The 23037-nt window shown below is 41.4% G+C and overlaps 1 protein-coding gene across 1 annotated transcript in view; it reads left to right on the top strand.

Annotated features, from left to right (window-relative positions):
* Positions 1–3901: 3901 nt before the first annotated feature.
* The window catches only part of si:dkey-1d7.3 (transmembrane protein 132D), a 35848-nt gene continuing 16712 nt past the window's right edge, over positions 3902–23037 (top strand). The window contains exons 1-4 of the mRNA XM_039780607.1: positions 3902–3971; positions 8025–8928; positions 15048–15194; positions 18893–19064. Coding sequence (XP_039636541.1) covers positions 3902–3971; positions 8025–8928; positions 15048–15194; positions 18893–19064 — 1293 coding nt within the window. The remainder of the gene's footprint in view (positions 3972–8024; positions 8929–15047; positions 15195–18892; positions 19065–23037) is intronic.

Below are 23037 nucleotides of genomic sequence, written 5' to 3'. Positions count from 1 at the left end.
AGCAGAAGACCACATCGGGTGCCACTCCTGTCAGCTTAGAACAGGGAACTGAGGCTACAATGTTCACCATCTTAGTTTAGTGTGTTAGCATGCTAACATTTGCTAATTAGCACTAAACACAGATATAGTTGCTGATGATGGGAATGCAATTATCTTAGGTATTTGGTCATATATCAAATTATTAGACAATTGAAATTTTGACCTGATGATTGTGCTAGAGGAAAAGTAAAGGGATCACCTAAGTGATTACAATTCATCCTGAGGGCGACATGAACATCTTCACCAGATTTCATGGCAAGCCATCCAATAGGCCTAGTTGTTGAGATCGTCTGGAAGAAAGTGGAGGATCAATCGACCGTCTGACCGACATTGCCATACCTAGAGTCACACTGCTAGTGGCTAAAAAAGAGTCAATTTCCTGAATTCTTGACTAAGTTCTGGCTCTGACCAGTTGTCACTGAGGTCATTTCTCCTGCTATCTAAATGTTTCAACGTCTTAATGAAGCACAACTTCCTGTTAAAATGTTGAAATGTACACATCTACATCGATTTACTTCTTCCTGACCAGTTTCTCACATTTCAAATGGCCTCCAAATACATTTGAGCCACCTGGCAGGTGCTTAATATCGAGTATTGGAGTCACACATGGTGCATCGGACCACCTCTCTGTCATCTTTAATAGCACCAGCAGCAGGTTGCATGTCTGGAACAACAACTGAGATCTGGAGACGTTCCCAGACTCAATAGTTGGTGGCCTCTGCCACTGACAGCTTTAATAATCACATCCAGCCAAAAACCACAGACAAACTGCTCAAATTAAAGCTTAGTGGCTTCAAAATGCAATGCATGTACTAATCCTGCATTGTAAACACTACAGCAATGTGTACAATAAAATCAAGTTCCTCTTCTGAGATAATACAAACTCCATTAGTTGTTTCAAAGTGTTATTGGCATTTAGAGATCCCTAAATATCTCTCTGAGGCACATATCAGCCTCTGCTGTCAGGAGAGTAACCTTGGCACTGGCGCCACCTTTCCATAAAACAGGCATTGAGGCAGTGGGCACAGTGGGTTTAGTTGGCAGCCATATTCTGCCAGTAAAGCACATTTGTTTCAGTGAACAGGTATTTAGTGGGATGTTGGGGAGTGAAGAAGTAAAGACTAGTCTGACCAAGCTCATTAAGGTGTCCTTTACTGTAAATCTGATGTCAGCCCTGATGTCTCCGTGCAGAATGGATGTCACCGTGCTTAAAGTGATGGTTCGGAGTAATTTCACCCTAGGGTCCTTTGCACCATGATCTCGAGCCAAACACCCCCCCAGAAGCTTTTTTCACCTGGGTCGAACATTGGGAGCGTTAGCGTAGCGTAGCGTTATCAGCTGAATAGCTTAGCGCAGAGGCTAATGGATCCGAAGTGTCTCTTAACATTACCCCACTAATAATGCCCGAAATGATACCAAACGTCTACAGTAGTACAAATAGGTTATGCACTCATAAAACGATGGATTGTAAAATTTGGAAGTACACCAGAAGTTTATGTAAATAACACTTGCCTGCTGGCTTCTGCTCTCTGCTGCTGCTGCTGCTGCTGCTGTTACTACCGGGCAGTAAGAGTGCTTAGGGACATCTACAAATTACAACACCGAAAAGAGATGCAACAAAAATATTTATTAATTTAATGATTAAATAAGGTAATGTCTCCAAACTTACCTCAATTATTACTTGTCTCCTGCTAGTTATACTACAGCACTTACTTTAAAAAATAAGTTAAATTAAAAATATTTTTGTTGCATCTCTTTTCGGTGTTGTAATTTGTAGATGTCCCTAAGCACTCGTCTTACAGCAACAACAACAACAGCAGAGAGCAGAAGCCAGCAGGCAAGTGTTACGCACATAACCTTCTGGTATACTTACAAACTTTACAATACATCGTTTTATGAGGACGATAACTCTAAATATACTAGTGTAGACCTTTGGTATCATTTCCGGCATTATTAGTGGGGTAATGTCAAGAGATCCATTAGCCTCTGCGCCCTAAGTCGCGCTAACGCTACTCTACGCTAACTCTCCCAATGTTAGACCCAGGTGAAAAAAGCTTCTGAAGTCATGTGCAAAGGACCCTAGGGTGAAATTACTCCGAACCATCACTTTAAACTGCACAACCCCTCCTTAGACACAAAACTACTCATGTTATTGTCTCCCAGGTTGTAGGGCCCATGGTAGTTTCGCTTTGCCAGACCATCCTCTACAGCGCTGCGTAAGAGGGTCTGGCGAGTCCACACAGCATTCCGGGATGGGAGAAAAAAGTAGTCTGGTTTATTGGCATTTCTTTAAACCAATCACAATTGTCAGGGGCGGCGCTATGCAACGCACGGAGCCGCTGCAAAATAGCCTCGGGAAGGAACTTGTTTTGGTGGAACGTGTACTTTCAAAAGTTGTTTTAGTTGTGGGTGAGAAAACTCTGATTGGACAGATAGTCCAGCTAGCTGTCTCAATTTACCCTGCAGAGATCTGAGGAGCAGTTAACCATAGTCCTCATAAATCCACAGGAGTTTAAAATTCCAACACAAAGAAAGTGGCGAAAAGATATGCATCCGGCGGAATTTCCTACGGCACCGGAGCAATCACGGAAGTGGAATATCAAGGATATAAACTAGGCACATGGCAACAAGACACCACGCTATTTCACTTCCGGCTTTGAACTCACACTGATGCTCAGTGTACCTCGTTATTATAAGCGTATGGAATTTTAGGTCAAGGCAGATCAAGTGATACATATAAAAAAAAATAATAATTAACCAGAGTGTTAAGAAATTAAATGTGGCCTGAAGGCCTGATGTAGCACAGAAAAAAAGTATTTCTACTTTATTTGAAGTGTGAACCCGACACATATGTGAGGTTGTCTCACATTGTTAAAAAACAACTTCATGTAGTTCAGCAGAACTCATACAGGACTAAAGTGGAGTTTGCATGAGTGTTTGCTGATCCTTACCATGTGGCCAAATGTATAGTGTGCTGTGACACCACGAGGCTTTAGCTAAAGTGCCTGCATCCATCTGCTCCATCCTACGCAGTATGATCCCATGTGATGCTGTGGACTGAGAATATGCAGCTGACAGCTGCTGGCAAAACCTACACTAAACTTTTTTTTTAACCCCTCAGAACCTCGCGATTAGAAGACCTTCTGAGTGTAATATGAACATCTAGGAATTTCTTAGAAGAACTTTAAATCAAGTAAAAAAAAAATTTAAAATAGTAAAAGTGCATAAATGTCAATGGGAACTTTTATGTTCCTATAAGGTCAATAATAATAATAATAATAATAATAATAAGATAATAATAATAATCATGATATGTTCCTGCATATAAAGTCGCCCTTCAGCCCAGAGTCACGTCCTCTAATTTGTTAAATCAACATTAACGTAACTCGTGGAGAAACCACTGATCCCTTTGACCTCATGTGCATTTAATTTGCTCGCAGCTCTTCCCCTACCGGCGATTGCCCACGTGGGTCCTGTTAATCTGACAGACTGCACATGTTGACTGATTTCTATCATGGGAATAGCCGTGCCTGTTGCTGTCCTGCCGTGCCAGCTCGAGCCGTGTGCTCCCGGAGGAAAACATCCCCCTCGTCATTCAGATGAACCAAAAGGACACATTTCACAACTATTCCAGATGCAACAAGACGAAGCTTTATGTCGATAAGGAAGTAAACCAACATTCTTTTTTTCACTTGATCCTGTACAGTCAGAGGAGGTAGCCTAACTTAACCGGACATCAGACAATGTAGTGATTTGCTTCCGGCTGCTTTCTTTCAACCGACTGCAGACAAGTCACCAAAGCTCACCTTTAGGTGCGCACCGGAGGGCGCAGCGCAGCAGAAACTGCTGAAACTTTGCTGAAATGATGATCAACCTTCCCCTCCGTTCATTGTTCCCAGTCGTCGCACTGGCTGTTCTTACAGCTGCTAAAGGTGAGGTTTATGACTGCTTTTAATGAACTCTTTCTGATGTTATTCATATGTGTGTGTATCTTTGAGCAGACCCACAGGAACGTCCTCAAAAGAAATGGGTTGGAAGTAGCCTGAAGGCTCCATTAATTAAGATGAAATGAGTATTTGCTCTTGCTTTGATGATGTAAACACACACACATTGGATTAACAAGATTTGCTTTATTGCTTTATTGCCTCCCTGGTGTAATCTCACATATGCACAGAATAGGACAGTATGCAGCTGTTTCCTTTGTAATGTATGCATAATGAGGAGGAGGTTTATGAGAAGGAGATTTAGTTGCAATGATGTGTTCAGGTGACCGGCTTTATAAGGCAGTAGGGTTGTGTTTTCCTATTTTTGCGTTTTTGTGGTTACTGTACTGCCCATGCTCTCTGTCCATTTCATTGTCCCTCTGTCTAAATGAAAGTGACCGCATGCTCTCCAGTGTGCATCCGGTCGCCTCATCTGTGGGATTATAGAGGCCTGAAGCCGTGGTTGCACAGCTGTTTCTCTGGTTGTTTAAAGATAACCTGCATTGGGAGCTATGAAGTCACAGTAAGCCGCCTGTCTCTCTGTGATACCGATATCATGCGAAAGACTGCTCTGGGAGATTGCTTGGGTTTATATCTGCACGATATCTGCGCGTGCATTTTTCATCATCATACATATGTGGGACTGCTGTATTTTTGTTTGTGCAGGATTCAGCGGTGCAGCTGTGCTGTTAATGCATTTCTAAGTGATAGAGTTCAGCCTTTGATATCTCCTCTGCATTGGGATTCATGAATATGCATGGAAGCCTTATCTTTCAGTCCAGTCCAGAGATTGAACTAACATTTATAATAGTAATTTAAATATTTCAAATAGTTTCTGTAATGTCACAAGTCAAGATACTTAGGGGATCCAGCCAGGACTTATCAAATTAATATCTGATCAATAAATAACATATTCACTGATGTACAGCTGTGCATATCAGCAGTGGACTAATTAAAAGAGCCTCAGATCAGAGGCTGCAACTAAAACAACTGTAATGTTATCACATTCATTTTACACACAAATCCATCTACACTTTTATTTTTAATGTTCGTTTCACAGAACATATATTACTCGCAATATGAGTGTGTGAACATTACTTCTAATAATCATCTAAGTAAGAACTACTGTATGTCCTTCCCCAGTCACTTTATGGTCACAGATGTTGCAGTTTTAAACCAGACTGAGGATAATTTCCCTCTGTGTTTTCTCCATTCCATTAACTGCTTTGACCTGCAGTATACACCTACAACTTGATATGCCACTTATTATGATGAGGATATATTTTTAACAAGATGGATTCACAAACCTGAGACAGTATCGGCCGGGCTATTACAGATGTAGAGTAGTAGTATGTCAAGTCTTCAACAGATGTCCAAAGTATACAGATCTCTCTCGCATGCTTGTTGGAGTAGAATACTGACAATAAAATAAACTACAGAGCACAAACATCTGCCAAAGAATACTTCTATAACTTCAACCCAAATTCAGCATTTATAAAAACTTAAAATGTATGTATTTATCCTGTAAAACGTGCTAGGATTTGGAATCATATCCCTTGATTATGAGGTTTTAACTATTAATTCCTTTATGGCTAAAAGCCAATAATCGTCTAAAAGTGGAAATCTCAGACCTGGATCAACACCAAAATCTAATTAGTTGATCCTTGGCCAGGGTGCTATTTAAAAAAAGGTCTGTTCATACAGTAGATAAATGTCATCTCCTTAGTGGAGATGATAAAGACTCCCATATAATGTCAGTTTATTTGAATAATTTAGACAATTACATTTTTGTTCTGATAGCCGCAGATAGACAGATTGGATCATCGTTACAGTATGTTTTATTTTCACTTTTGGTTTGCCATAAGCCCGAGACACACTAAGCCGATAATCAGCCGTCGGACAGTCTTGTCTTCTGTTCGGTGTGTTCCGTGCCGTCGTCCCTCCGAGGGACCGTCGGCCTTCATTTTGGCCGATTTTGACATGTTGAATCGGAAGGCGGGCACTGCCGGCAGTCGGATTCAAATGATCCATCTGATTGGTAGAGTGCTAACCCGGAAACGAGGAGCGGGATGAGCGTGACTAAAGTCTCTCAAAATTTGATGAAACTGCACGGCCTATTTCTCGCTTTAAATGTTTTCAGAAACACGTTTCGGTAATATGAGATCGTATTCTGAACAAGCATGACAGTCTGTCTTTGAATTTCCGGAGAAACCAGACCCATGTGTCGCGTTTGTCCAATCAGCTGCCGGTTTTCATTTTTGGGCGACAATACAGATTAGCGCCGCCTGCTATTATGGAGACGTATTACGTCTCGTTGCTTTGGTGTGTTCCAAGGCACTTTTTTGACCAATTCGGGGAGACTGATCAGTCCAACTGCCTTTTCTGCCGAGGGTCGGCCGTCTGGTCGGTGTGTCTGGGCCTTTAGTTGTGCAGATATCATGCAAATGCAACGTGTACCAGCCAATATCTACTTTGACCTTTTCATGTGAAACACTCTGAGGCATCAGTCTGATCTCTGGAATCTATAAGACTGTTTCCTGTGTGCTTTTCTGAATACTACATTTTTAATATCCACTCTGACATGTAAGGCTGACTGTATTTTCTTTTTTTTCATAGACGTTCTTTTGCCTTCAGAAAGAAAATGTATTTATATTTAGATGTATTCATGAAATATGGTTAGAAAATCATGAAAATAATTATATATTGCATGGAAAAGGAGATTCTGCTTTGCCTTACATTTGCCTTCAGATAAGTTATTTTTGTGAGGTACTTCAGCACGGAGGATGGCAAATAACCGAGTGTCTTTGGCAGGAGGAGGTGGGAGCTGTCACATACAGCATCCTGTTGGGACAAACAGTCACCACATGGAAGTTACAAGCAAGGCTTTGCCATTCCCCTTGTGGCATTGCATTAAAGTAGTACATGGAGAGCAGAAAAAAATCATTTCTATTGACAACTTTGGTGCACAAAATAGCACTTAAAGTTATACAATGCAGTATGCCTGTGTTTTAGTGCTAGAAATGATAACTACAATGGAGAACTTAATGTGTTTATTCCCTGAAATCAAGCCATTTAACACTAGTGTGTCATTTGGCTGAGCGTTTAATATACGACCTGTGGATTGAATATAATTGTTACCATCTGGTTACATTGTATGCAATAGAAATGACACGGTATGGTCTTTTCCCATCAATCCAACTACATTGAGCACCATCATTTGACTGTTAGATCAGCACTTCATAGAAGTTAATCGCTTTAGAGGAGTGTAGGTGGTTTGCTTAGGGTCATGTTAATAGTCTCTTCAACTTTCAGAGACAGGAATAGCCAGGGATTGCAGTCGCTTGAAAGGCAGTGTGAGGGAAAAAGTGCTGAGCATAAAACTGTTAAAAACATCCCTTTATGTTCTTCGTTACACAGCGGTTATGATGGTCCCAAAACTTAATGATCTTAATGTTGCAGTAATTACTTTTAGAGTTATTTTCACGTACATTTCACTTTCAAAAGTGCAGATCAATCCGTTTCCTAGCCCTAGTTTTAGGACTGGACACTCGCTCATCAAATGTCAATCCTTTTCATGACTAACCCTTCTCTCCTGTTTGTCTCAATTCTCACATTTCTTCACTACAAACACCTTGTGTGTTTTCCTTTGCTCTCCTTTTCTTTCAGTGCAGGAATCAATGAGCCATTGCCTTTGACCTGAGTCTCACCGCCCTTGGCTCTTCAAGATGACCTACCTGCCCTCACCAATTTTTCTCAATCCCTGTAGCACCAAACTCTTGTCCTCGACCCTTTGCCTGTTTCTCAAGCTGTGATCCTTTTGTCAACCCTTCACCTTCCTGCCATCCTCATCAAATGCTCTCAATTAAAGTAACTTGACTGGTTTTGTAAGTGGCAACTGCGTATCTTAATAGCAGATTTAAAACCTAATACTGAAATGTTGAGTTTAAACCGCGGTAGATTAGTTATTGCACTAATCCCTTTTTGTAAATTCTCATCTCCCAGTTGCTGAAAGTCAGAAGGTTTCTGTGGAAATTGGGACATCCTCCACCCCATCGGCAGTTTATCCCACCATCAACTTTCAGGTCCTCAATGTGGACCATGTGTTTCTGAGGCAGGACAGTCCAGAGCCATCAGGGAACTCCAGCCTGAAGTCTCAGACTTTTCTCATCACTGGTAAAGGCGCTGGACTCCTCCAGCCAGCTGTCAACGCTTCATACGGCCCCCTGACTGTGGATGCCCCGATTCCTCCAGACCTGCTCCTCAGTGGGCGCAGGATCCTGCCAGTCATTTTGGTCCGCCAGGTTCGTTCCTCATTCCCTTTTGTCAAGATTCTCTTCCACATGCCCACAGAAAGTGACATCACTGTTGGGCAAGAAAGGATGAGGTCTGGAGAAGATACGGCCAAGGCAAAGGATGGAGCCCACTGTGTGACGGCTTATGCCTTCTGGGAGACAAGGGAAGTTCGTGGGGCATGTCTGTTGTCTCCAGGTGGATTCTGTGTGGCACAGCTGAAGCCCGAACCTGCCTGGTTCAGCTCAGGCAGCCGATCAAGCAGCTCTAGCAGGGAAGCAGGAAGAACCGAAGGAATTAAAGGGCTTCAGGGGAATCTTGTGGAGGTTTACTTTCAGAGTCAGAGGAATCAGACAGGCCAGTGTACCCCGCAGGATAGTCTGCAGCGTGTAGGAGTGGGAAGAGGAAGAGACTCTGGGGGATCAGGGACCCCGATGAGGCGGATAGGAAGTGTCAATCTGCTCAGAACTCCACCAGGGAACCCCACCTTTTTTCGACTGAGGCTGGGAGGCGCCGTGGTGATCCAGACCTCTTCCAAGCCCCTGAAGGCCACAGATGTTGCGACTTTCTATGTCTTCCTTGCGAGCACATCTACCCTGGAAAATTTCACTCTGAGGTGAGAGATCTTCACTTTTTCTTTATCAGCTGTGACTTAAATCTTTTCTTTATCTGCACTTAAAGGAATTGTTTGACGTTGTGTAAAATAAGCTTTTTTACTTTCTTGCCATGTTCGACAAGCAGTTGTGGTTTTACAGGGGGTTATGGGCCAGACTTATTTTCTTGGCCTTGAGCAGAGACTTCTGGCAAGATTCAAGACCAAGACACAGTCCGGCACATAACCGGTTGTGTTTATAGTTTTTTTTTTTTTACAGAACTGAGACCAAGTAATGTCAAGGTAGTGGCCTTGACATTAAGTATTCAATGTATGTGCATAAACAAGGCCTTTTGCTTTCAAGTTTTAGTCAAGTAAAAATAATTTAATCAAGTCTCACAGCAGTCAAGATAAGCTCTGGTTCTCATTTTTCTGACTTAGGTCTCCACTCTCATGTCTACAGTTCTGATTCATTGCCATATTAAATGTTATGGATATTTTTAACAGTTGTGTATTATTCTGTAGAGGTTAGACCCATTTTTGGATACATTCTGCTGGTTGTTTTGCATGCATTGTGGTGAAGATGTTGTCAGATTTGGATAGCTAAGTAGCTAGTCTGTTATCCACAGATGTCAGTGCTATAGCCTCTACCTGCTGTTTTGGTAGAGAATAAACTAATATTACACTGAACCAGGATAACCACATTACACACTGTAGTATGTCAACAATATATTTTGGCCCTACATAACTAAATAAAGCTTTAAAATGTCATTCCCAGAAAACATAATTATTATTCAACTATGTTGATGAGTCTGCAGAAGAAGAAGAGTTCAGGAGTGACATAAAATGTAATTGTCACTAAGCCATATGAAGCAGAAAAAGAGACTGAACCCAAGTTAAATCACAACGTTGAACAGTATATTTGAGCATCTTCATGAAAGATGAGTGCTATGCATTTAAATGGTTACTTAAGGCACTTGAATACTGATAGGGCTCGCCATCAAGGCCATTCAATAAAATGCTTGAGCACCAACATGACTTGTGTTGTCTGCCAGTTTCACTGGCTTCATAAATTACGAACATGTTATATTCTGTCTACCTCAACTTCTCAGTTAGTGGGGGAGTTATGGAGAGCATTCTTCCATAAACAGGGAAATAATTGGCAAATTATTCACCGGTTTCCATATCTCAACATCCCACTAACATTTCAACAAGGTTCTCTGGGTATTTGACTTCATAAATAATGCATCTATTTAATGGAGCAGGAGAACAAATAACTAACATCTCCCTCACTCCTGTGGGTAAAAGTGAAGTTAATATAAAAGCAGCATTGTCGCACCGACACCCACAGCTCAATCTGTTTCAAAGTTTCTACTTGGTGCCAATTTTACTCCACTCAGTGATGTGAGTAAAATTGTTTGTATCACAATGCTTCACATCAGTAAAGTGTAGAGCCATCGCAGTGAGGTTTGCGTCTTTACTCATCTTAATGGTTTGTCTGAAGCGCAAGACAAATTATTCTCTAATCTGTGATTTAGTGATATCATGCTGCAAACAACATACCAACCCTGCAATCCCTCTGCAGCGGGATGCAGGCAAATAGAAAGAAATGTTCAGATATGTGTATTAATCCATAGGGCACATTGTTAAACCTGTGGCTGTGTGTCAGACAATCCATTGTCAAATATCAGATTTAGCATCCACAGACACAAACATGCCTGCACAGTGTGCACACACACACACCCATTGACCTGAATGAAGCTCTGCTAGCATTGTTGAAATTACTTGAATAATATTCGGTAGAGAGACGCTGACCCCTTATCATCTGCTGTTGTTTTGACTATTTGGAAGGATTTACAGCCTCTCCACCTGAAATCCCCCAAACTCTGACTCACTGACTGTACCGATTGAGTTCCTCCAGTCAGGTCAGTGATTTCAGTCCGTGTAGTTCTGACCTAGTGCAACATCCAGAATGAGATTGGACAAGAGGAGGGGACTGAGTCCAGCGGTTAAATCCAAGGGAAGGCTAGCTGTGAGGAGCTTGGCAAAGTGATTTATTCCTCCTGGGAGAAATCCTTGCTCTGCTTCACTCTTTGGCCCAAGATTGAGTCCACTCCAGCAGGGTTAGGCCAGATAATCTTCGGCACTGATTGAAAATGAATCAAGAGGTTAACCCTTTAGGGTAGAGATTTTCTGGGCTGACTGCCAGGATTAACTGTGTGTGTGTGTGTGTGTGTGTGTGTGTCTGTGTGTGTGTGTGTTGTCTGTGTGTGTGTGTGTTTGTGTGTGTGTGTCTTTGTGTGTGTCTGTGGATTGCAATGTCATCATACACACCTGTTAAGGGCACAGGCAGCTTGTAATATTCTATTTAAAAAAAATGTCATCACATGGAATTACGCACATTTCATCAGATTGAATATCAAATATTTTGTGGGCTCGCATTTAGGTAAAAAAGAACAGAAAAAGTCACAGTTCAACATCAAAAAGTGAAATATACAGTGTAGCAGAGAGAGAGACTGACTGACTGAGTTTGTCAAAACAGCAGTGGAGAGTTGTTCACTTTACCAGTCGATATCCATTCTGTCTCCCCGACCCGCGGTCATGAACTCTGGGTAGTGACTGACAAAGACAAAGAGCGAGGACAGAAGTGGCCAAAATGAGGTTTCTCCGCAGGGAGGCTCGCGTCTGCTTGTTGTCGAGAAGCTCAGTGATCCAGGAAGATTCTGGCATTGAGTTACTGCTCCGCCACACTCTGCAGGAGCCAGTTGAAGTGGTTCGTACCCCTGGGGAGGATGGTCGTCAGGTGCTGTTGTCACTGTGACGCTGAGAAGAAAATGAGTCAGTGGAAGCAAAAAATATATTTCAAACTTTGGGAGAATATTTATCGTGAGTTACAGTTGTCCTTAATTGAAACACATTTTAATTAACAAGTCATCGCCTCTTTTATAAAAGAAGAAATCAGAAAAATTAAGATTTATATGTATTATATTTTAAACATTCGTTCAAATTGTTAATGAAAATGTAATGTGGAGATTGATCCAGAAAATGGTCTTCTGAACAAGAATGTCCTCTTCCAAACCTTGTTGAATTGTGTGTGTGTGTGTGTGTGTGTGTGTGTGTGTGTGTGTGTGTGTGTGTGTGTGTGTGTGTGTGTGTGTGTGTGTGTGTGTGTGTGTGTGTGTGTGTGTGTGTGTGTGTGTGTGTGTGTGTGTGTGTGTGTGTGTGTGTGTGTGTGTGTGTGTGTGTTTGCATGCTGTGTTTTGTCTGTCAAACAGCTCTGACCTTGACCCTGTCTCAATGGTTATTGATCAGTCTGGTTGTGGTTTGATTACTAATCAGTATTTGTAGGTGTGTGTGCTGAAAACGAGGGCATGAATACTGGCGCTTATTCTTTCCGTCTGTCAGTTTTAATGTTCCTCAGCTATTTGAATACTGTTTTGTTGCTGAAATGGCAAACTACTGGTTGTTGAATGAGAAATAAAAAGACAGATTGATTGCTGTAAAATTACAGGTTGCCACTATAAACCATTACTGGGCAGCTAATATGTAAAAAAAAAGAAAAAAAAGAAAAAGAAGCGCTAAAATAATTGTCAAGTATATTATCTTCATTTCAAGGCTTCTTTTTTGGGTGTTATATTTATGAAATGTTTCACTATCAGGTCATGTAGTGGATGTGGTAGAGGGCCGCTGCTAGAAAGTAGAAAACTGACACTTCTAATAAATCCTGTTTGTGTCTCAGCATGCTGACGGCGGGAATAGAATTCGTGGTGGACATAATGAAAGTGTAGACTTTTACTGGGATCAACGGATGGGACAAATGACGGAGGTTTAATGGTATTGTGAGTGTGTTTGCTTTAGCTTTCATTTCGTTCCGACAATAAGCATACTCTCACCGCTGCGGTCTACCCACGTGGATGTCACACATCATCTCAAGATAGTTTCGGCGGCTGTAATCCAGCGGCGTTCACAGTTTGCAAACCTAATGCAACACCTTATTGAGGATGGGGTTTTTCAAATTATTCTCAGTGTGTATATCCTGCTGATAAAACCGCGGGAGCTGAGTGATGCTCTTGAGTGAGCATGAGCTGAATCCCCTCTGGAAGGTTTTCTAGCACCTCATTGAATCCCTGCCATGAGGAAATTGGCCTGTTGTGGGAACACGTGAGGCTCCCACCCTGTAGCTAGGTGTCTGTGTGAGTGCAGATTAGTGAATCATTGCATTTTAAACATGGATCAGAAGCGTTTCCTGTCCCTCGTATCACTTTTCAGCCTATGACTTAAATAACTGCTCTATGACCCTGTCTGACATTTGACGCAACGATTTAGCAGAAAGACACCTGCTTTACAAAGACAAAGGCTTGGTGATTGTTGGACCTCCAGGACTGTCTGCTGCATTCCCATTATTCCTAATAAGCGTTCTATCTCTCCGAGCAGAGTGATGCGTGTGTCTGAATCAGACATCTGATTAACTGATTCCCAGTTGTCCCCAAGGCTAATAGGAATAAATACCCCTGCTACTTCTCATGAGTCTGTCAGTGACTCGCCTCATTAGGCACATAAACGACTAAACACACAAACAAACACATACAAAACAAACCTACAAAAGATGCAAAGATGTTACCATGATTTACCAAAGCTTTCAGAAGACACACACAAGGCCATCATTCAAGTATTTCTGTTCAATGTAAGGGCATTATTATACAGTATTGTACCATGTCCTGTAGAGGTAATGAAACCTTTGTTGGTATTAAGAGTCAGAAATGCTACACAGAAACAAAGTACAGCACAAGTAGTTTTAGGGCCCTATTTTAACGATCTGAAACGCAAGTATGAAACGCAAAACGCAAGTAGCTTTGTGGGCGGATCTCCCGACGCAAATCTTAAATGGGTTGGTCTGAAGTAGCTAGGTGTGGTTTGGGCGTAACGTGAAAATAACCAATCAGAGCGTCATCTCACATTCCCTTTAAGAGCAGGCGCACTTGTTCCATGGCGGATTGCTATTATGACGGCGGATTTGCCTGGCGCACGCCAGCGGGAGCTGTCCGAGATGCGGCAAAGTAATAAATGCCCGTCTTGGCCGGGTGGCGATGTTGCTGCGGCCTCTCGGGCGCATCTCCTCAAGTCTGGAGAGGATTGCTGCACCCATGGAGCGTGGGCCTCCAAACGCACCACCTGCACCTGTTGTGCCCCTTCCTCCTCCCCCCACTCCATCTCCGTCCACCCGCTCCACCAGGAGCGTATCGCGCGTTACTCCCGGGCCAGATTCTGCCGGAGTGTCCAATCCTACCGTAGTTCAACATCACGTCTCCTTAAGTTCTCTAATATTTCCTCATTAATGTCATCAACATATCCATGATTCATGGAAATGTTGTGTAAAACACAACAAGCCACAAAGAATGCTGCGACTTTTTGAGGACTGTACTGTAAAGTGCCTCCTGTTCTATCCAAACGCATGAAGCGCATTTTCAGTAATATTTTTCTTTGTAATTATGTATGGTTTGCAAAAATGGGAACTGTTGCGTCCATTTAGATGAGAGAAGTGTATGCGCGTTGTGCACACGCTAAATTATGGCCAAGCATGCGCCCCTAAGATAGCATCTGAATAACACACTACTGACTTTAGACTAGCTTTGCCTGTCGCGTTGTCGTTTTAATTCTCTTTTTTTAGCTTCCTTGGCGACGCCGTTACATGTCCTAGAGAATTGGTGTGATCCTCCATCTTCAAAAGGCTTCCAAATCTGCCGGCGGTCACGAGTAATCTCCCGGCTGGCATTCTTCACGGTGCCACTGAGTGTAAAAGCGCGAAAGGCGGAGGTATGTCCCTCTTTGGCTAATGTGTTTTAAAGATGGAGGCGCAACATGCCTGCCGCAGTTCAAGCGACTCGCTCGTATGTATTCTGAATGATTCTGAATGGCAGATTCTACGCTTACGAGGATACTTTGATTAGTTGGTGGAAGTAATTACACATGAATGAGCAAATATTTGTGAAAGAACAAAGGTTTTGTTGCTACGAATCAACTAAAAAAAATGACACAATGTAGGTTTAAGGAGACATCTTCCTTAGAAAATATGGATAGTTGTGAGTAAAATTCACACTTTCCACCAACTGGATTATGTATTTACTTATGTATTTATAATGCAGGGCAGCAGTAAAAACGGGCCTGTCATTCAGTGGGGCGCGGCCCAGTGACTCAGCGCTTTGGGACATCGTAGTGGAGCCTGGCAGAGGAGCGACTCCCAACGCTGTCTCCGTTGTCTGCAAGAAGAAGGTTGCTGTTACCACAAAGCGGTAAGTCGTGTACTTTCTCCACAGATAAAAAAAACATCTTTATTTTTTGTCCCCTCCTATTGTCTCTACTTCTCTCTCGTGTTTTTCCAAAAATCTGCAGACCCGATTATGTGCAGTAGTTCTTCCTTAAGGACTGACTGACACATCCACAGACACATCATGTCTAACACTCAGCAGAATATTACAATGATCTTGCAGGAACAAGAACATTGTAAAACGGAAGGATTCAATCCAAAGCATCATCTAAACAGTTTAAAATAGTTATTTGTGTTATTTCTCAGTTCCCTGCTAAGTTTTGATTAGGATGCACCAAAGAGTTTAATGGGACACAGCGATGCTCAAAAATAACATGGATAAATGGGGCTTGCTGTTCGCAAAAAAACTTAGCTTACTGAGAGTCCCTTTGATTTTCTTTATATTTTCTTAAAATACTTAATAGTTCGTTATTACAGTGATTACTTTAAAAAAGAAAGGTGTGTCTGTCACCAGCCTTCCCGCCTGCACCCCACAGAAAAACACATATGCACACGAATACGCCTGTTTATGATACCTGATACAAAAATAAGTAAATGACTAAGTGAAAATGTACAGAAAGAAAGACAGAATGGCAAGAACAAATTGTAATTATGGGGAATTGGTTTTAAATAAATCATCTTCATATTTACTGTATATTCCTAATATCTTATACCGTCCCTTTTTCCTCTCTATGTTCATATAACTATGGAATCTGAAATATATTATCTCAATCTATAGCCTCAGTTTTTATTTGAGAATGTCTTTATTTCTTATCGTATCTGATATTAAATCAAATAGTTGGTTAATTGTTATCTTAAACACCAAATTCCAGAGCCCATTAATTATCATTTCCACTGTAGGATCACCGGTTTGATGTGACAAAAAAAATTGTAAATGAGAAATTTAAACGGCAGCAGTAAATAAATCCAAGTGCTGTTGGAAGGGCTTCTTCTCGTTGACTTAATAATAGTAAATTAATATTCATTTCGTGGCACTTTCCATGCCTGATGTACCTGATACACACCAGTTGACCACAAACGTTTTGCCTGATGCTGGTTGTGGCACGCCCCAGCAGCCACCTCTGCCCAGCAACCTCCCGCCCACACAGACACACACCATCCGCCGGCCGTCCGACCCACTTATCTGTAATCATCCATAATCACGGCTACGTTATCCAGGCTTAAGCGCTTGCACGTTCAGAAGGGGAGATTAGGAAGGAGAGATATTCCAAGTTGTGTCCCTTGTGCTGAGCTCCCACCAGGACACGCACACGCACACACACACTCGCACATGCACACACACACACACACACACACACACACACACACACACACACACACACACACACACACACACACACACCACTGTGCTTTGAAGTGATGATATGTCCAGGGGTTTAAAGTCCCCCCTCATAGCTGAATTTCCAGGAAATAGGGGCATTAACCCCTTCTTTGTTTCTCTGTCGCAGTATTTCCTGTGTTCCTCATTTCAGTCCATTTAAAATATGCCTGAGCCTATTTGATTTAAGAAAATACAGGAAGACAAGAAATTAAGTAGACATTTTAATTGGACTTAGTGTGGAACAAGTGAATTTTGCCCCAGACACGACTTCATGTTGTAAAGATATAAATACACAGATTAGACATTCACTTTAATTGACTATAATTCCACACAATATGTCAACAGAATTCCTTTTTTCTAGTTTTGTCTAATTGGTCATTTGACATATGGAGTTCAACCCTGGATCAATAACACTTTATGGAGGTTGTTAAAGAAATAGTTTGACATTTTGGAAAATGTATGTTTATTTGCTTTCTTGGCAAGAGTTAGATGAGAAGATTGATACACTCATGTTTGTACAGTAAATTTGAAGCTACAACAAGCAGCCGGTCAGCTTAGCTTAGCATAAAGACTGGAAATGGGGGGACTACAAAATGTGCAACCTACTATTAGTAGTTTTACGTTGCCAGGCTAGTGTTTTCCCGCTGTTTCCAGTCTTTAATGCTAAGCTAAGTTAGCAAGCTGTTGGCGGTAGATTCATACTTAGCGGAAAAACATGGGAAGGGAATAAGCGCGTTTCCCAAAATGTTGAACTTCTCCTTTTTAACTGCAAGGTTTGATAACATCTCATTCTGTATAGTGTGTCCAAGACTTGTTTTTATCTCTGTTGTGCTTCCTGGTATCCATTTCTTACTTGTCAGGTCTATTTGTGAGCTTGTCAGTGAAATGACTCAGCAGAAGTTTTGTCTTTGTGGAGCTAGAACTTAGTATCACTGACCCTCTGTGAGCAGCAGGAGCATCTCACTCTCAGAGATGGAGAAACATGGGAAAGCCTAATTCAACTCAGCTTGAATTGCGAGTGTGCTGCCTGGAGCATCAGCTGTAGTGTAACACTTAATTATAAATACTTTTTTAGATTTTAAAATATCAGCGGTCAGTCCTTTTTAATCTTTAACGACACAGTGAAAAGCTTATCGATGTACACAGGGCTAAAAGAAAACTCAGTCCTTGAGTTCCTTTTGATAGAGCGGGAATATTTCAATATGTTCAGTACGTTTGTGTCTGTCCTGGTTGCTGCTTTTCAATATTTGTGATGGTTTTGAATGGGAGTTTTAGCAATGTACTGCAGAGGTTCATTGTTTTGCTCCATGCAAAGTTTTGCTCCACTTCAAAGTGCCACAGCTCCATTCACATTTTGCTCTATTTTCCCTTTGATCTGTTCCTACTGGCAGGTATGCCTACACTCTCTCTGCAGCATCAAATAACATCACATGCCTTTTCTTTGACAATCCTTTGACCAGAATACTTGGCTCAAGTCTCTGCCAGCTCACTTAATCTTCCTCCCACACTCTCACCTTATTCATCCATCTGCTGATGGAATGAGACCTCTTGTGCATTGCCCTCACTTTTGGTTTAAACTCAAAACAGTTTGCTTTTTCACAAATTTAAGAGTTATTTCTGTAAATCTTTTTTTCATTTTCATAGGCAGTGTCTCTTTACAAATATTTACATTTACCCCCCTATGAACACAAGTACACAGCTCATCTGTCTCTTGACAACAGCGTTTTATACACAAAGTCAAATATGACAGCTTCCAGCGGTTTGATAACAAATATTCAGCAGGTTTCTATGGGATTTCTAACCAATTGAAATTACACCTGCTTGTGTTGGTTATTTCACTGCATCACTTCTTGTAATTTAACAGTGGACTGAACAAAATAATCCCCATCATGACACTAATTTAACTTTAGATGTTGTGCTAACACTCACCAATATAACCCTCCAAGTGAACACCACAGTTGAACTTATTTAGTGGTGATTGTGATCAAATGTGAACTGTATGTGGGCAGAAGCTAAGTCCTAGTTCATGTTTCATTACTCTCCACAATTAAACTCTCGAAACCCCTTCCATTTAGTTAAGTTTTATTATGTTTTTTTTCTTAATATATACAGTATAGCCATGATTTTTCTATATATATGTCTGAATTAATAGCACATGTGAAACTCGGAACAGCATGGCCTATATTTACAATACATATAATATAAGGCTCTACACTCAAACTTTTATTAGGAATATATATATATATATATATAAAAATGCATTATTATTATTATTATTATTAGTGCTACTGTTACCCTGTTTTACTATGTCTATTGTATTTTAAAATGTTATCTCTAAACAGGGGTCTTCTGGAAGTTTTGCAACTGGACTTTGTGCCAAAAGATGTTTCAGAGCAGGCTGAGAGTCAGACGATCTCCTGGCGCCTGGAGTTGCCAGGGAACATCAAGGATGTGGGCATAATGCGGATCTACACAACTCAGAGAGACTATGTGGGGCTGGCACCTCTGGTCATGGTGAGGACAATAGCTGTATTAATTTCTGTCCTATACATCTTTCTGCTTCCTACATATACATCTATTGTAGTCTTATTGATCCTGATGTTTGAGGAAGAAGGGGGCCCTATAAAGTATACGTTGGATAGGGAGGATTGGTTTATTGTAGACAGGCCTCACAGCAGGTCACTTGGTTTTGTCACAGGTGGAACATTACTGCGGGGCACGAAAGGGTGTCCCACTACCTCACTCAGCTTTAATGAAATCGGTTTGGTTCCTTGTCTCGATAAAAGACAGTTTCATCCATTCACACACACAACTTCCTGATGATTCCCATTACAGTGCCTTGCGAAAGTATTCGGCCCCCTTGAACGTTTCGACCTTTTGCCACATTTCAGGCCTCAAACATAAAGATATAAAAATGTAATTTTTTGTAAAGAATCAACAACAAGTGGGTCCCAATTATGAAGTGGAACGAAATTCATTGGCTATTTCAAACTTTTTTAACAAATAAAAAACTGAAAAAGTGGGCGTGCAAAATTATTCAGCCCCTTTACTTTCAGTGCAGCAAACTCTCTCCAGAAGTTCAGTGAGGATCTCTGAATGATCCAATGTTGACCTAAATGACTAATGATGATAAATAGAATCCAGCTGTGTGTAATCAAGTCTCCGTATAAATGCACATGGCTCCTCTTGATAGTCTCAGAGGTCCGTGTAAAGTGCAGAGAGCATCATGAAGAACAAGGAACACACCAGGCAGGTCCGGAGATACTGTTGTGGAGAAGTTTAAAGCCGGATTTGGATACAAAAAGATTTCCCAAGCTTTAAACATCCCAAGGAGCACTGTGCAAGCGATAATATTGAAATGGAAGGAGTATCAGACCACTACAAATCTACGAAGACCCGGCCGTCCCTCTAAACTTTCAGCTCATACAATGAGAAGACTGATCAGAGATGCAGCCAAGAGGCCCATGATCACTCTGGATGAACTGCAGAGATCTACAGCTGAGGCGGGAGACTCTGTCCATAGGACAACAATCAGTCGTATACTGCACAAATCTGGCCTTTATGGAAGAGTGGCAAGAAGAAAGCCATTTCTTAAAGATATCCATAAAAAGTGTCGTTTAAAGTTTGCCAAAAGCCACCTGGGAGACACACCAAACATGTGGAAGAAGGTGCTGTGGTCAGATGAAACCAAAATCGAACTTTTTGGCAACAATGCAAAACGTTATGTTTGGCGTAAAAGCAACACAGCTCATCACCCTGAACACACCATCCCCACTGTCAAACATGGTGGTGGCAGCATCATGGTTTGGGCCTGCTTTTCTTCAGCAGGGACAGGGAAGATGGTTAAAATTGATGGGAAGATGGATGGAGCCAAATACAGGACCATTCTGGAAGAAAACCTGATGGAGTCTGCAAAAGACCTGAGACTGGGACGGAGATTTGTCTTCCAACAAGACGATGATCCAAAACATAAAGCAAAATCTACAATGGAATGGTTCACAAATAAACATATCCAGGTGTTAGAATGGCCAAGTCAAAGTCCAGACCTGAATCCAATCGAGAATCTGTGGAAAGAACTGAAAACTGCTGTTCACAAACGCTCTCCATCCAACCTCACTGAGCTCGAGCTGTTTTGCAAGGAGGAATGGGCAAAAATGTCAGTCTATCGATGTGCAAAACTGATAGACATACCCCAAGCGACTTACAGCTGTAATCGCAGCAAAAGGTGGCGCTACAAAGTATTAACTTAAGGGGGCTGAATAATTTTGCACGCCCAATATTTCAGTTTTTTATTTGTTTAAAAGGTTTGAAATATCCAATAAATTTCGTTCCACTTCATGATTGTGTCCCACTTGTTGTTGATTCTTCACAAAAAATTACAGTTTTATATCTTTATGTTTGAGGCCTGAAATGTGGCAAAAGGTCGAAAAGTTCAAGGGGGCCGAATACTTTCGCAAGGCACTGTACATATAAAGAGTAAAAATGATCTGGCATGTATATCATAAATATGCAGTTTTGTTTCGTAATTTCACTTGTAAGAAAAGGTTAATAGTGCACAACTGTTTGTAAAGAAAAGTGCTACACTTGTTGGTCGTACTTGCACAGATGTTCTATGAGTTCTATCCACGTAATCATTTTCATATGATCTGTTCTGCCTGTCATAGCATACAAAAAAGAGCAAAAGTCTTTAGAAAATGATTTGTTTTGGCATTCAACTAACACACATAGTTAAAAACTCCTCACTAATGTGTATTCTGGTCTGACAGTATTTTTGTAGTTTTTCCTCCGTGTTAAATTATGTACTGCAGAGTTCGATAAGTTTCAGCTCACCTCTGCCTGTTTGCGAAAGACACACTGTGATCACAGTATTATCTATGATGCATTCATATTATTTCTATGCTTAGACCGATCCCCTGTTGCTATGTGTACTCCGAGACCTCTACATTTTTTGACAACCCACAGAAATTACAAGGTACAGTAGGTATATATCACTTTTTACAGGAGATTCAGAAGGCTATTTCATGGTGCAATAGTCAACGTGAATCAAGCATACATTGGGGAGCAAATATGTTTTATGACAGTCACATGGGGATTTTTCTCTTTTCATATAACGGTGGAGTGAATAGACTTATTTCATAAGTAGGCTTTGGCTCTTTTTATTTAAAGTTGTTGTGCTTTATGTTTATAGCAGAACAAATTACTGTTACAAACCACTGCAGATGTAAATAAATAAAAGCTGCACAACAACCAGAAAATGTACATTTATTATATTAATTATGAAAGGAAAGTGAAGAAAGGGCAAGGTGGATGTTGCCTTACAGTAAAAAAAAGGCTGTTTGATTCTCTGACCTTTCTGCAAAGTGTGCATCTCCATCTCCCTTAACCCTATAAAGGAGTCAGCACTCACTGAATGAACAAGTAAGTAAAGGAATGAATACCAAGGCTTGCCACCGAGTGTAAATATAACACTGTTTTCAGAGAAGAAGCAGATTTAGAGCTGAGCTACTTGAGCTGAACTTGATCACTGCGAGCCAGATTACTGCGGAGCTTGCGGAAACATCAGACGTTGAGATTTCTCAGTGTGCCCCTGGCAGCACCGCAGAGCGCTGATATTGCTTTCTGATTTTGTGCTACCCCTGATCCAGTGGCTTATGTTTGGGTCAGTGTTGCAGTCAGAACTAGAGCATGTCCTTTTTGAAATGCGGTCAGCAGCTGTCAAGCCGACAGAATGTGAAGCTGCCGGGGAACATCTGCCGAGTGTTGCCTGATCCACAAGTATCAGGAGGAAAAAAAAAAACTTGCTGATCAACCAGAGCTCCTTACACACACACACACACACACACACACACACACACACACACACACACACACACACACACACACACACACACACACACACACACACACACACACACTGCCACTACCTATAATAGATTAAAAGACCTTATCAGAGATCTTGTAAACTGGAAATTAGTTATAAATCCATGTTGAAGGTTGAGGAGTTTTAAGTGTAAAAATGAATCTACATCAGGCTTGATGTATAAGCATTGACCACAAGGTGGTAAGATGGGCGTTTGAGTGTTGACCTACTATATAGATAATACAGCAGAGGATTTAGTTTCATCTAGGTGTGCAAGTTTGTATTTTTTAAGATGATTTTTTTGGGCATTTTTAGGCCTTTAATTCCACAGGACAGATGAAGACATGAAAGGGGAGGGGGAATGACATGCAGCAAAGGGCCGCAGGTTGGAGTCGAACCCGCGGCCGCTGCGTCGAGGAGTAAACCTCTATATATGTGCGCCTGCTCTACCAACTGAGCTAACCCGGCCAAGGTGTGAGAGTTTGTGAGAGACCGACATGTACTATATAGGTATCATCACAGAGAGATTTTTTTTAGCACATCTGTCCAGTTTGTATGTGGGCGTTGCGTAAGTGTGATTTAAACATATTAATGTTTTAATCTCAGTGTTTTTAACACCCTCTGCCT

This window comes from Perca fluviatilis, chromosome 17 (assembly GCF_010015445.1).
Source record: "Perca fluviatilis chromosome 17, GENO_Pfluv_1.0, whole genome shotgun sequence".
Taxonomy (NCBI): Eukaryota; Metazoa; Chordata; class Actinopteri; order Perciformes; family Percidae; genus Perca; species Perca fluviatilis.
This window is presented reverse-complemented; position numbering and strand designations above follow the sequence as displayed.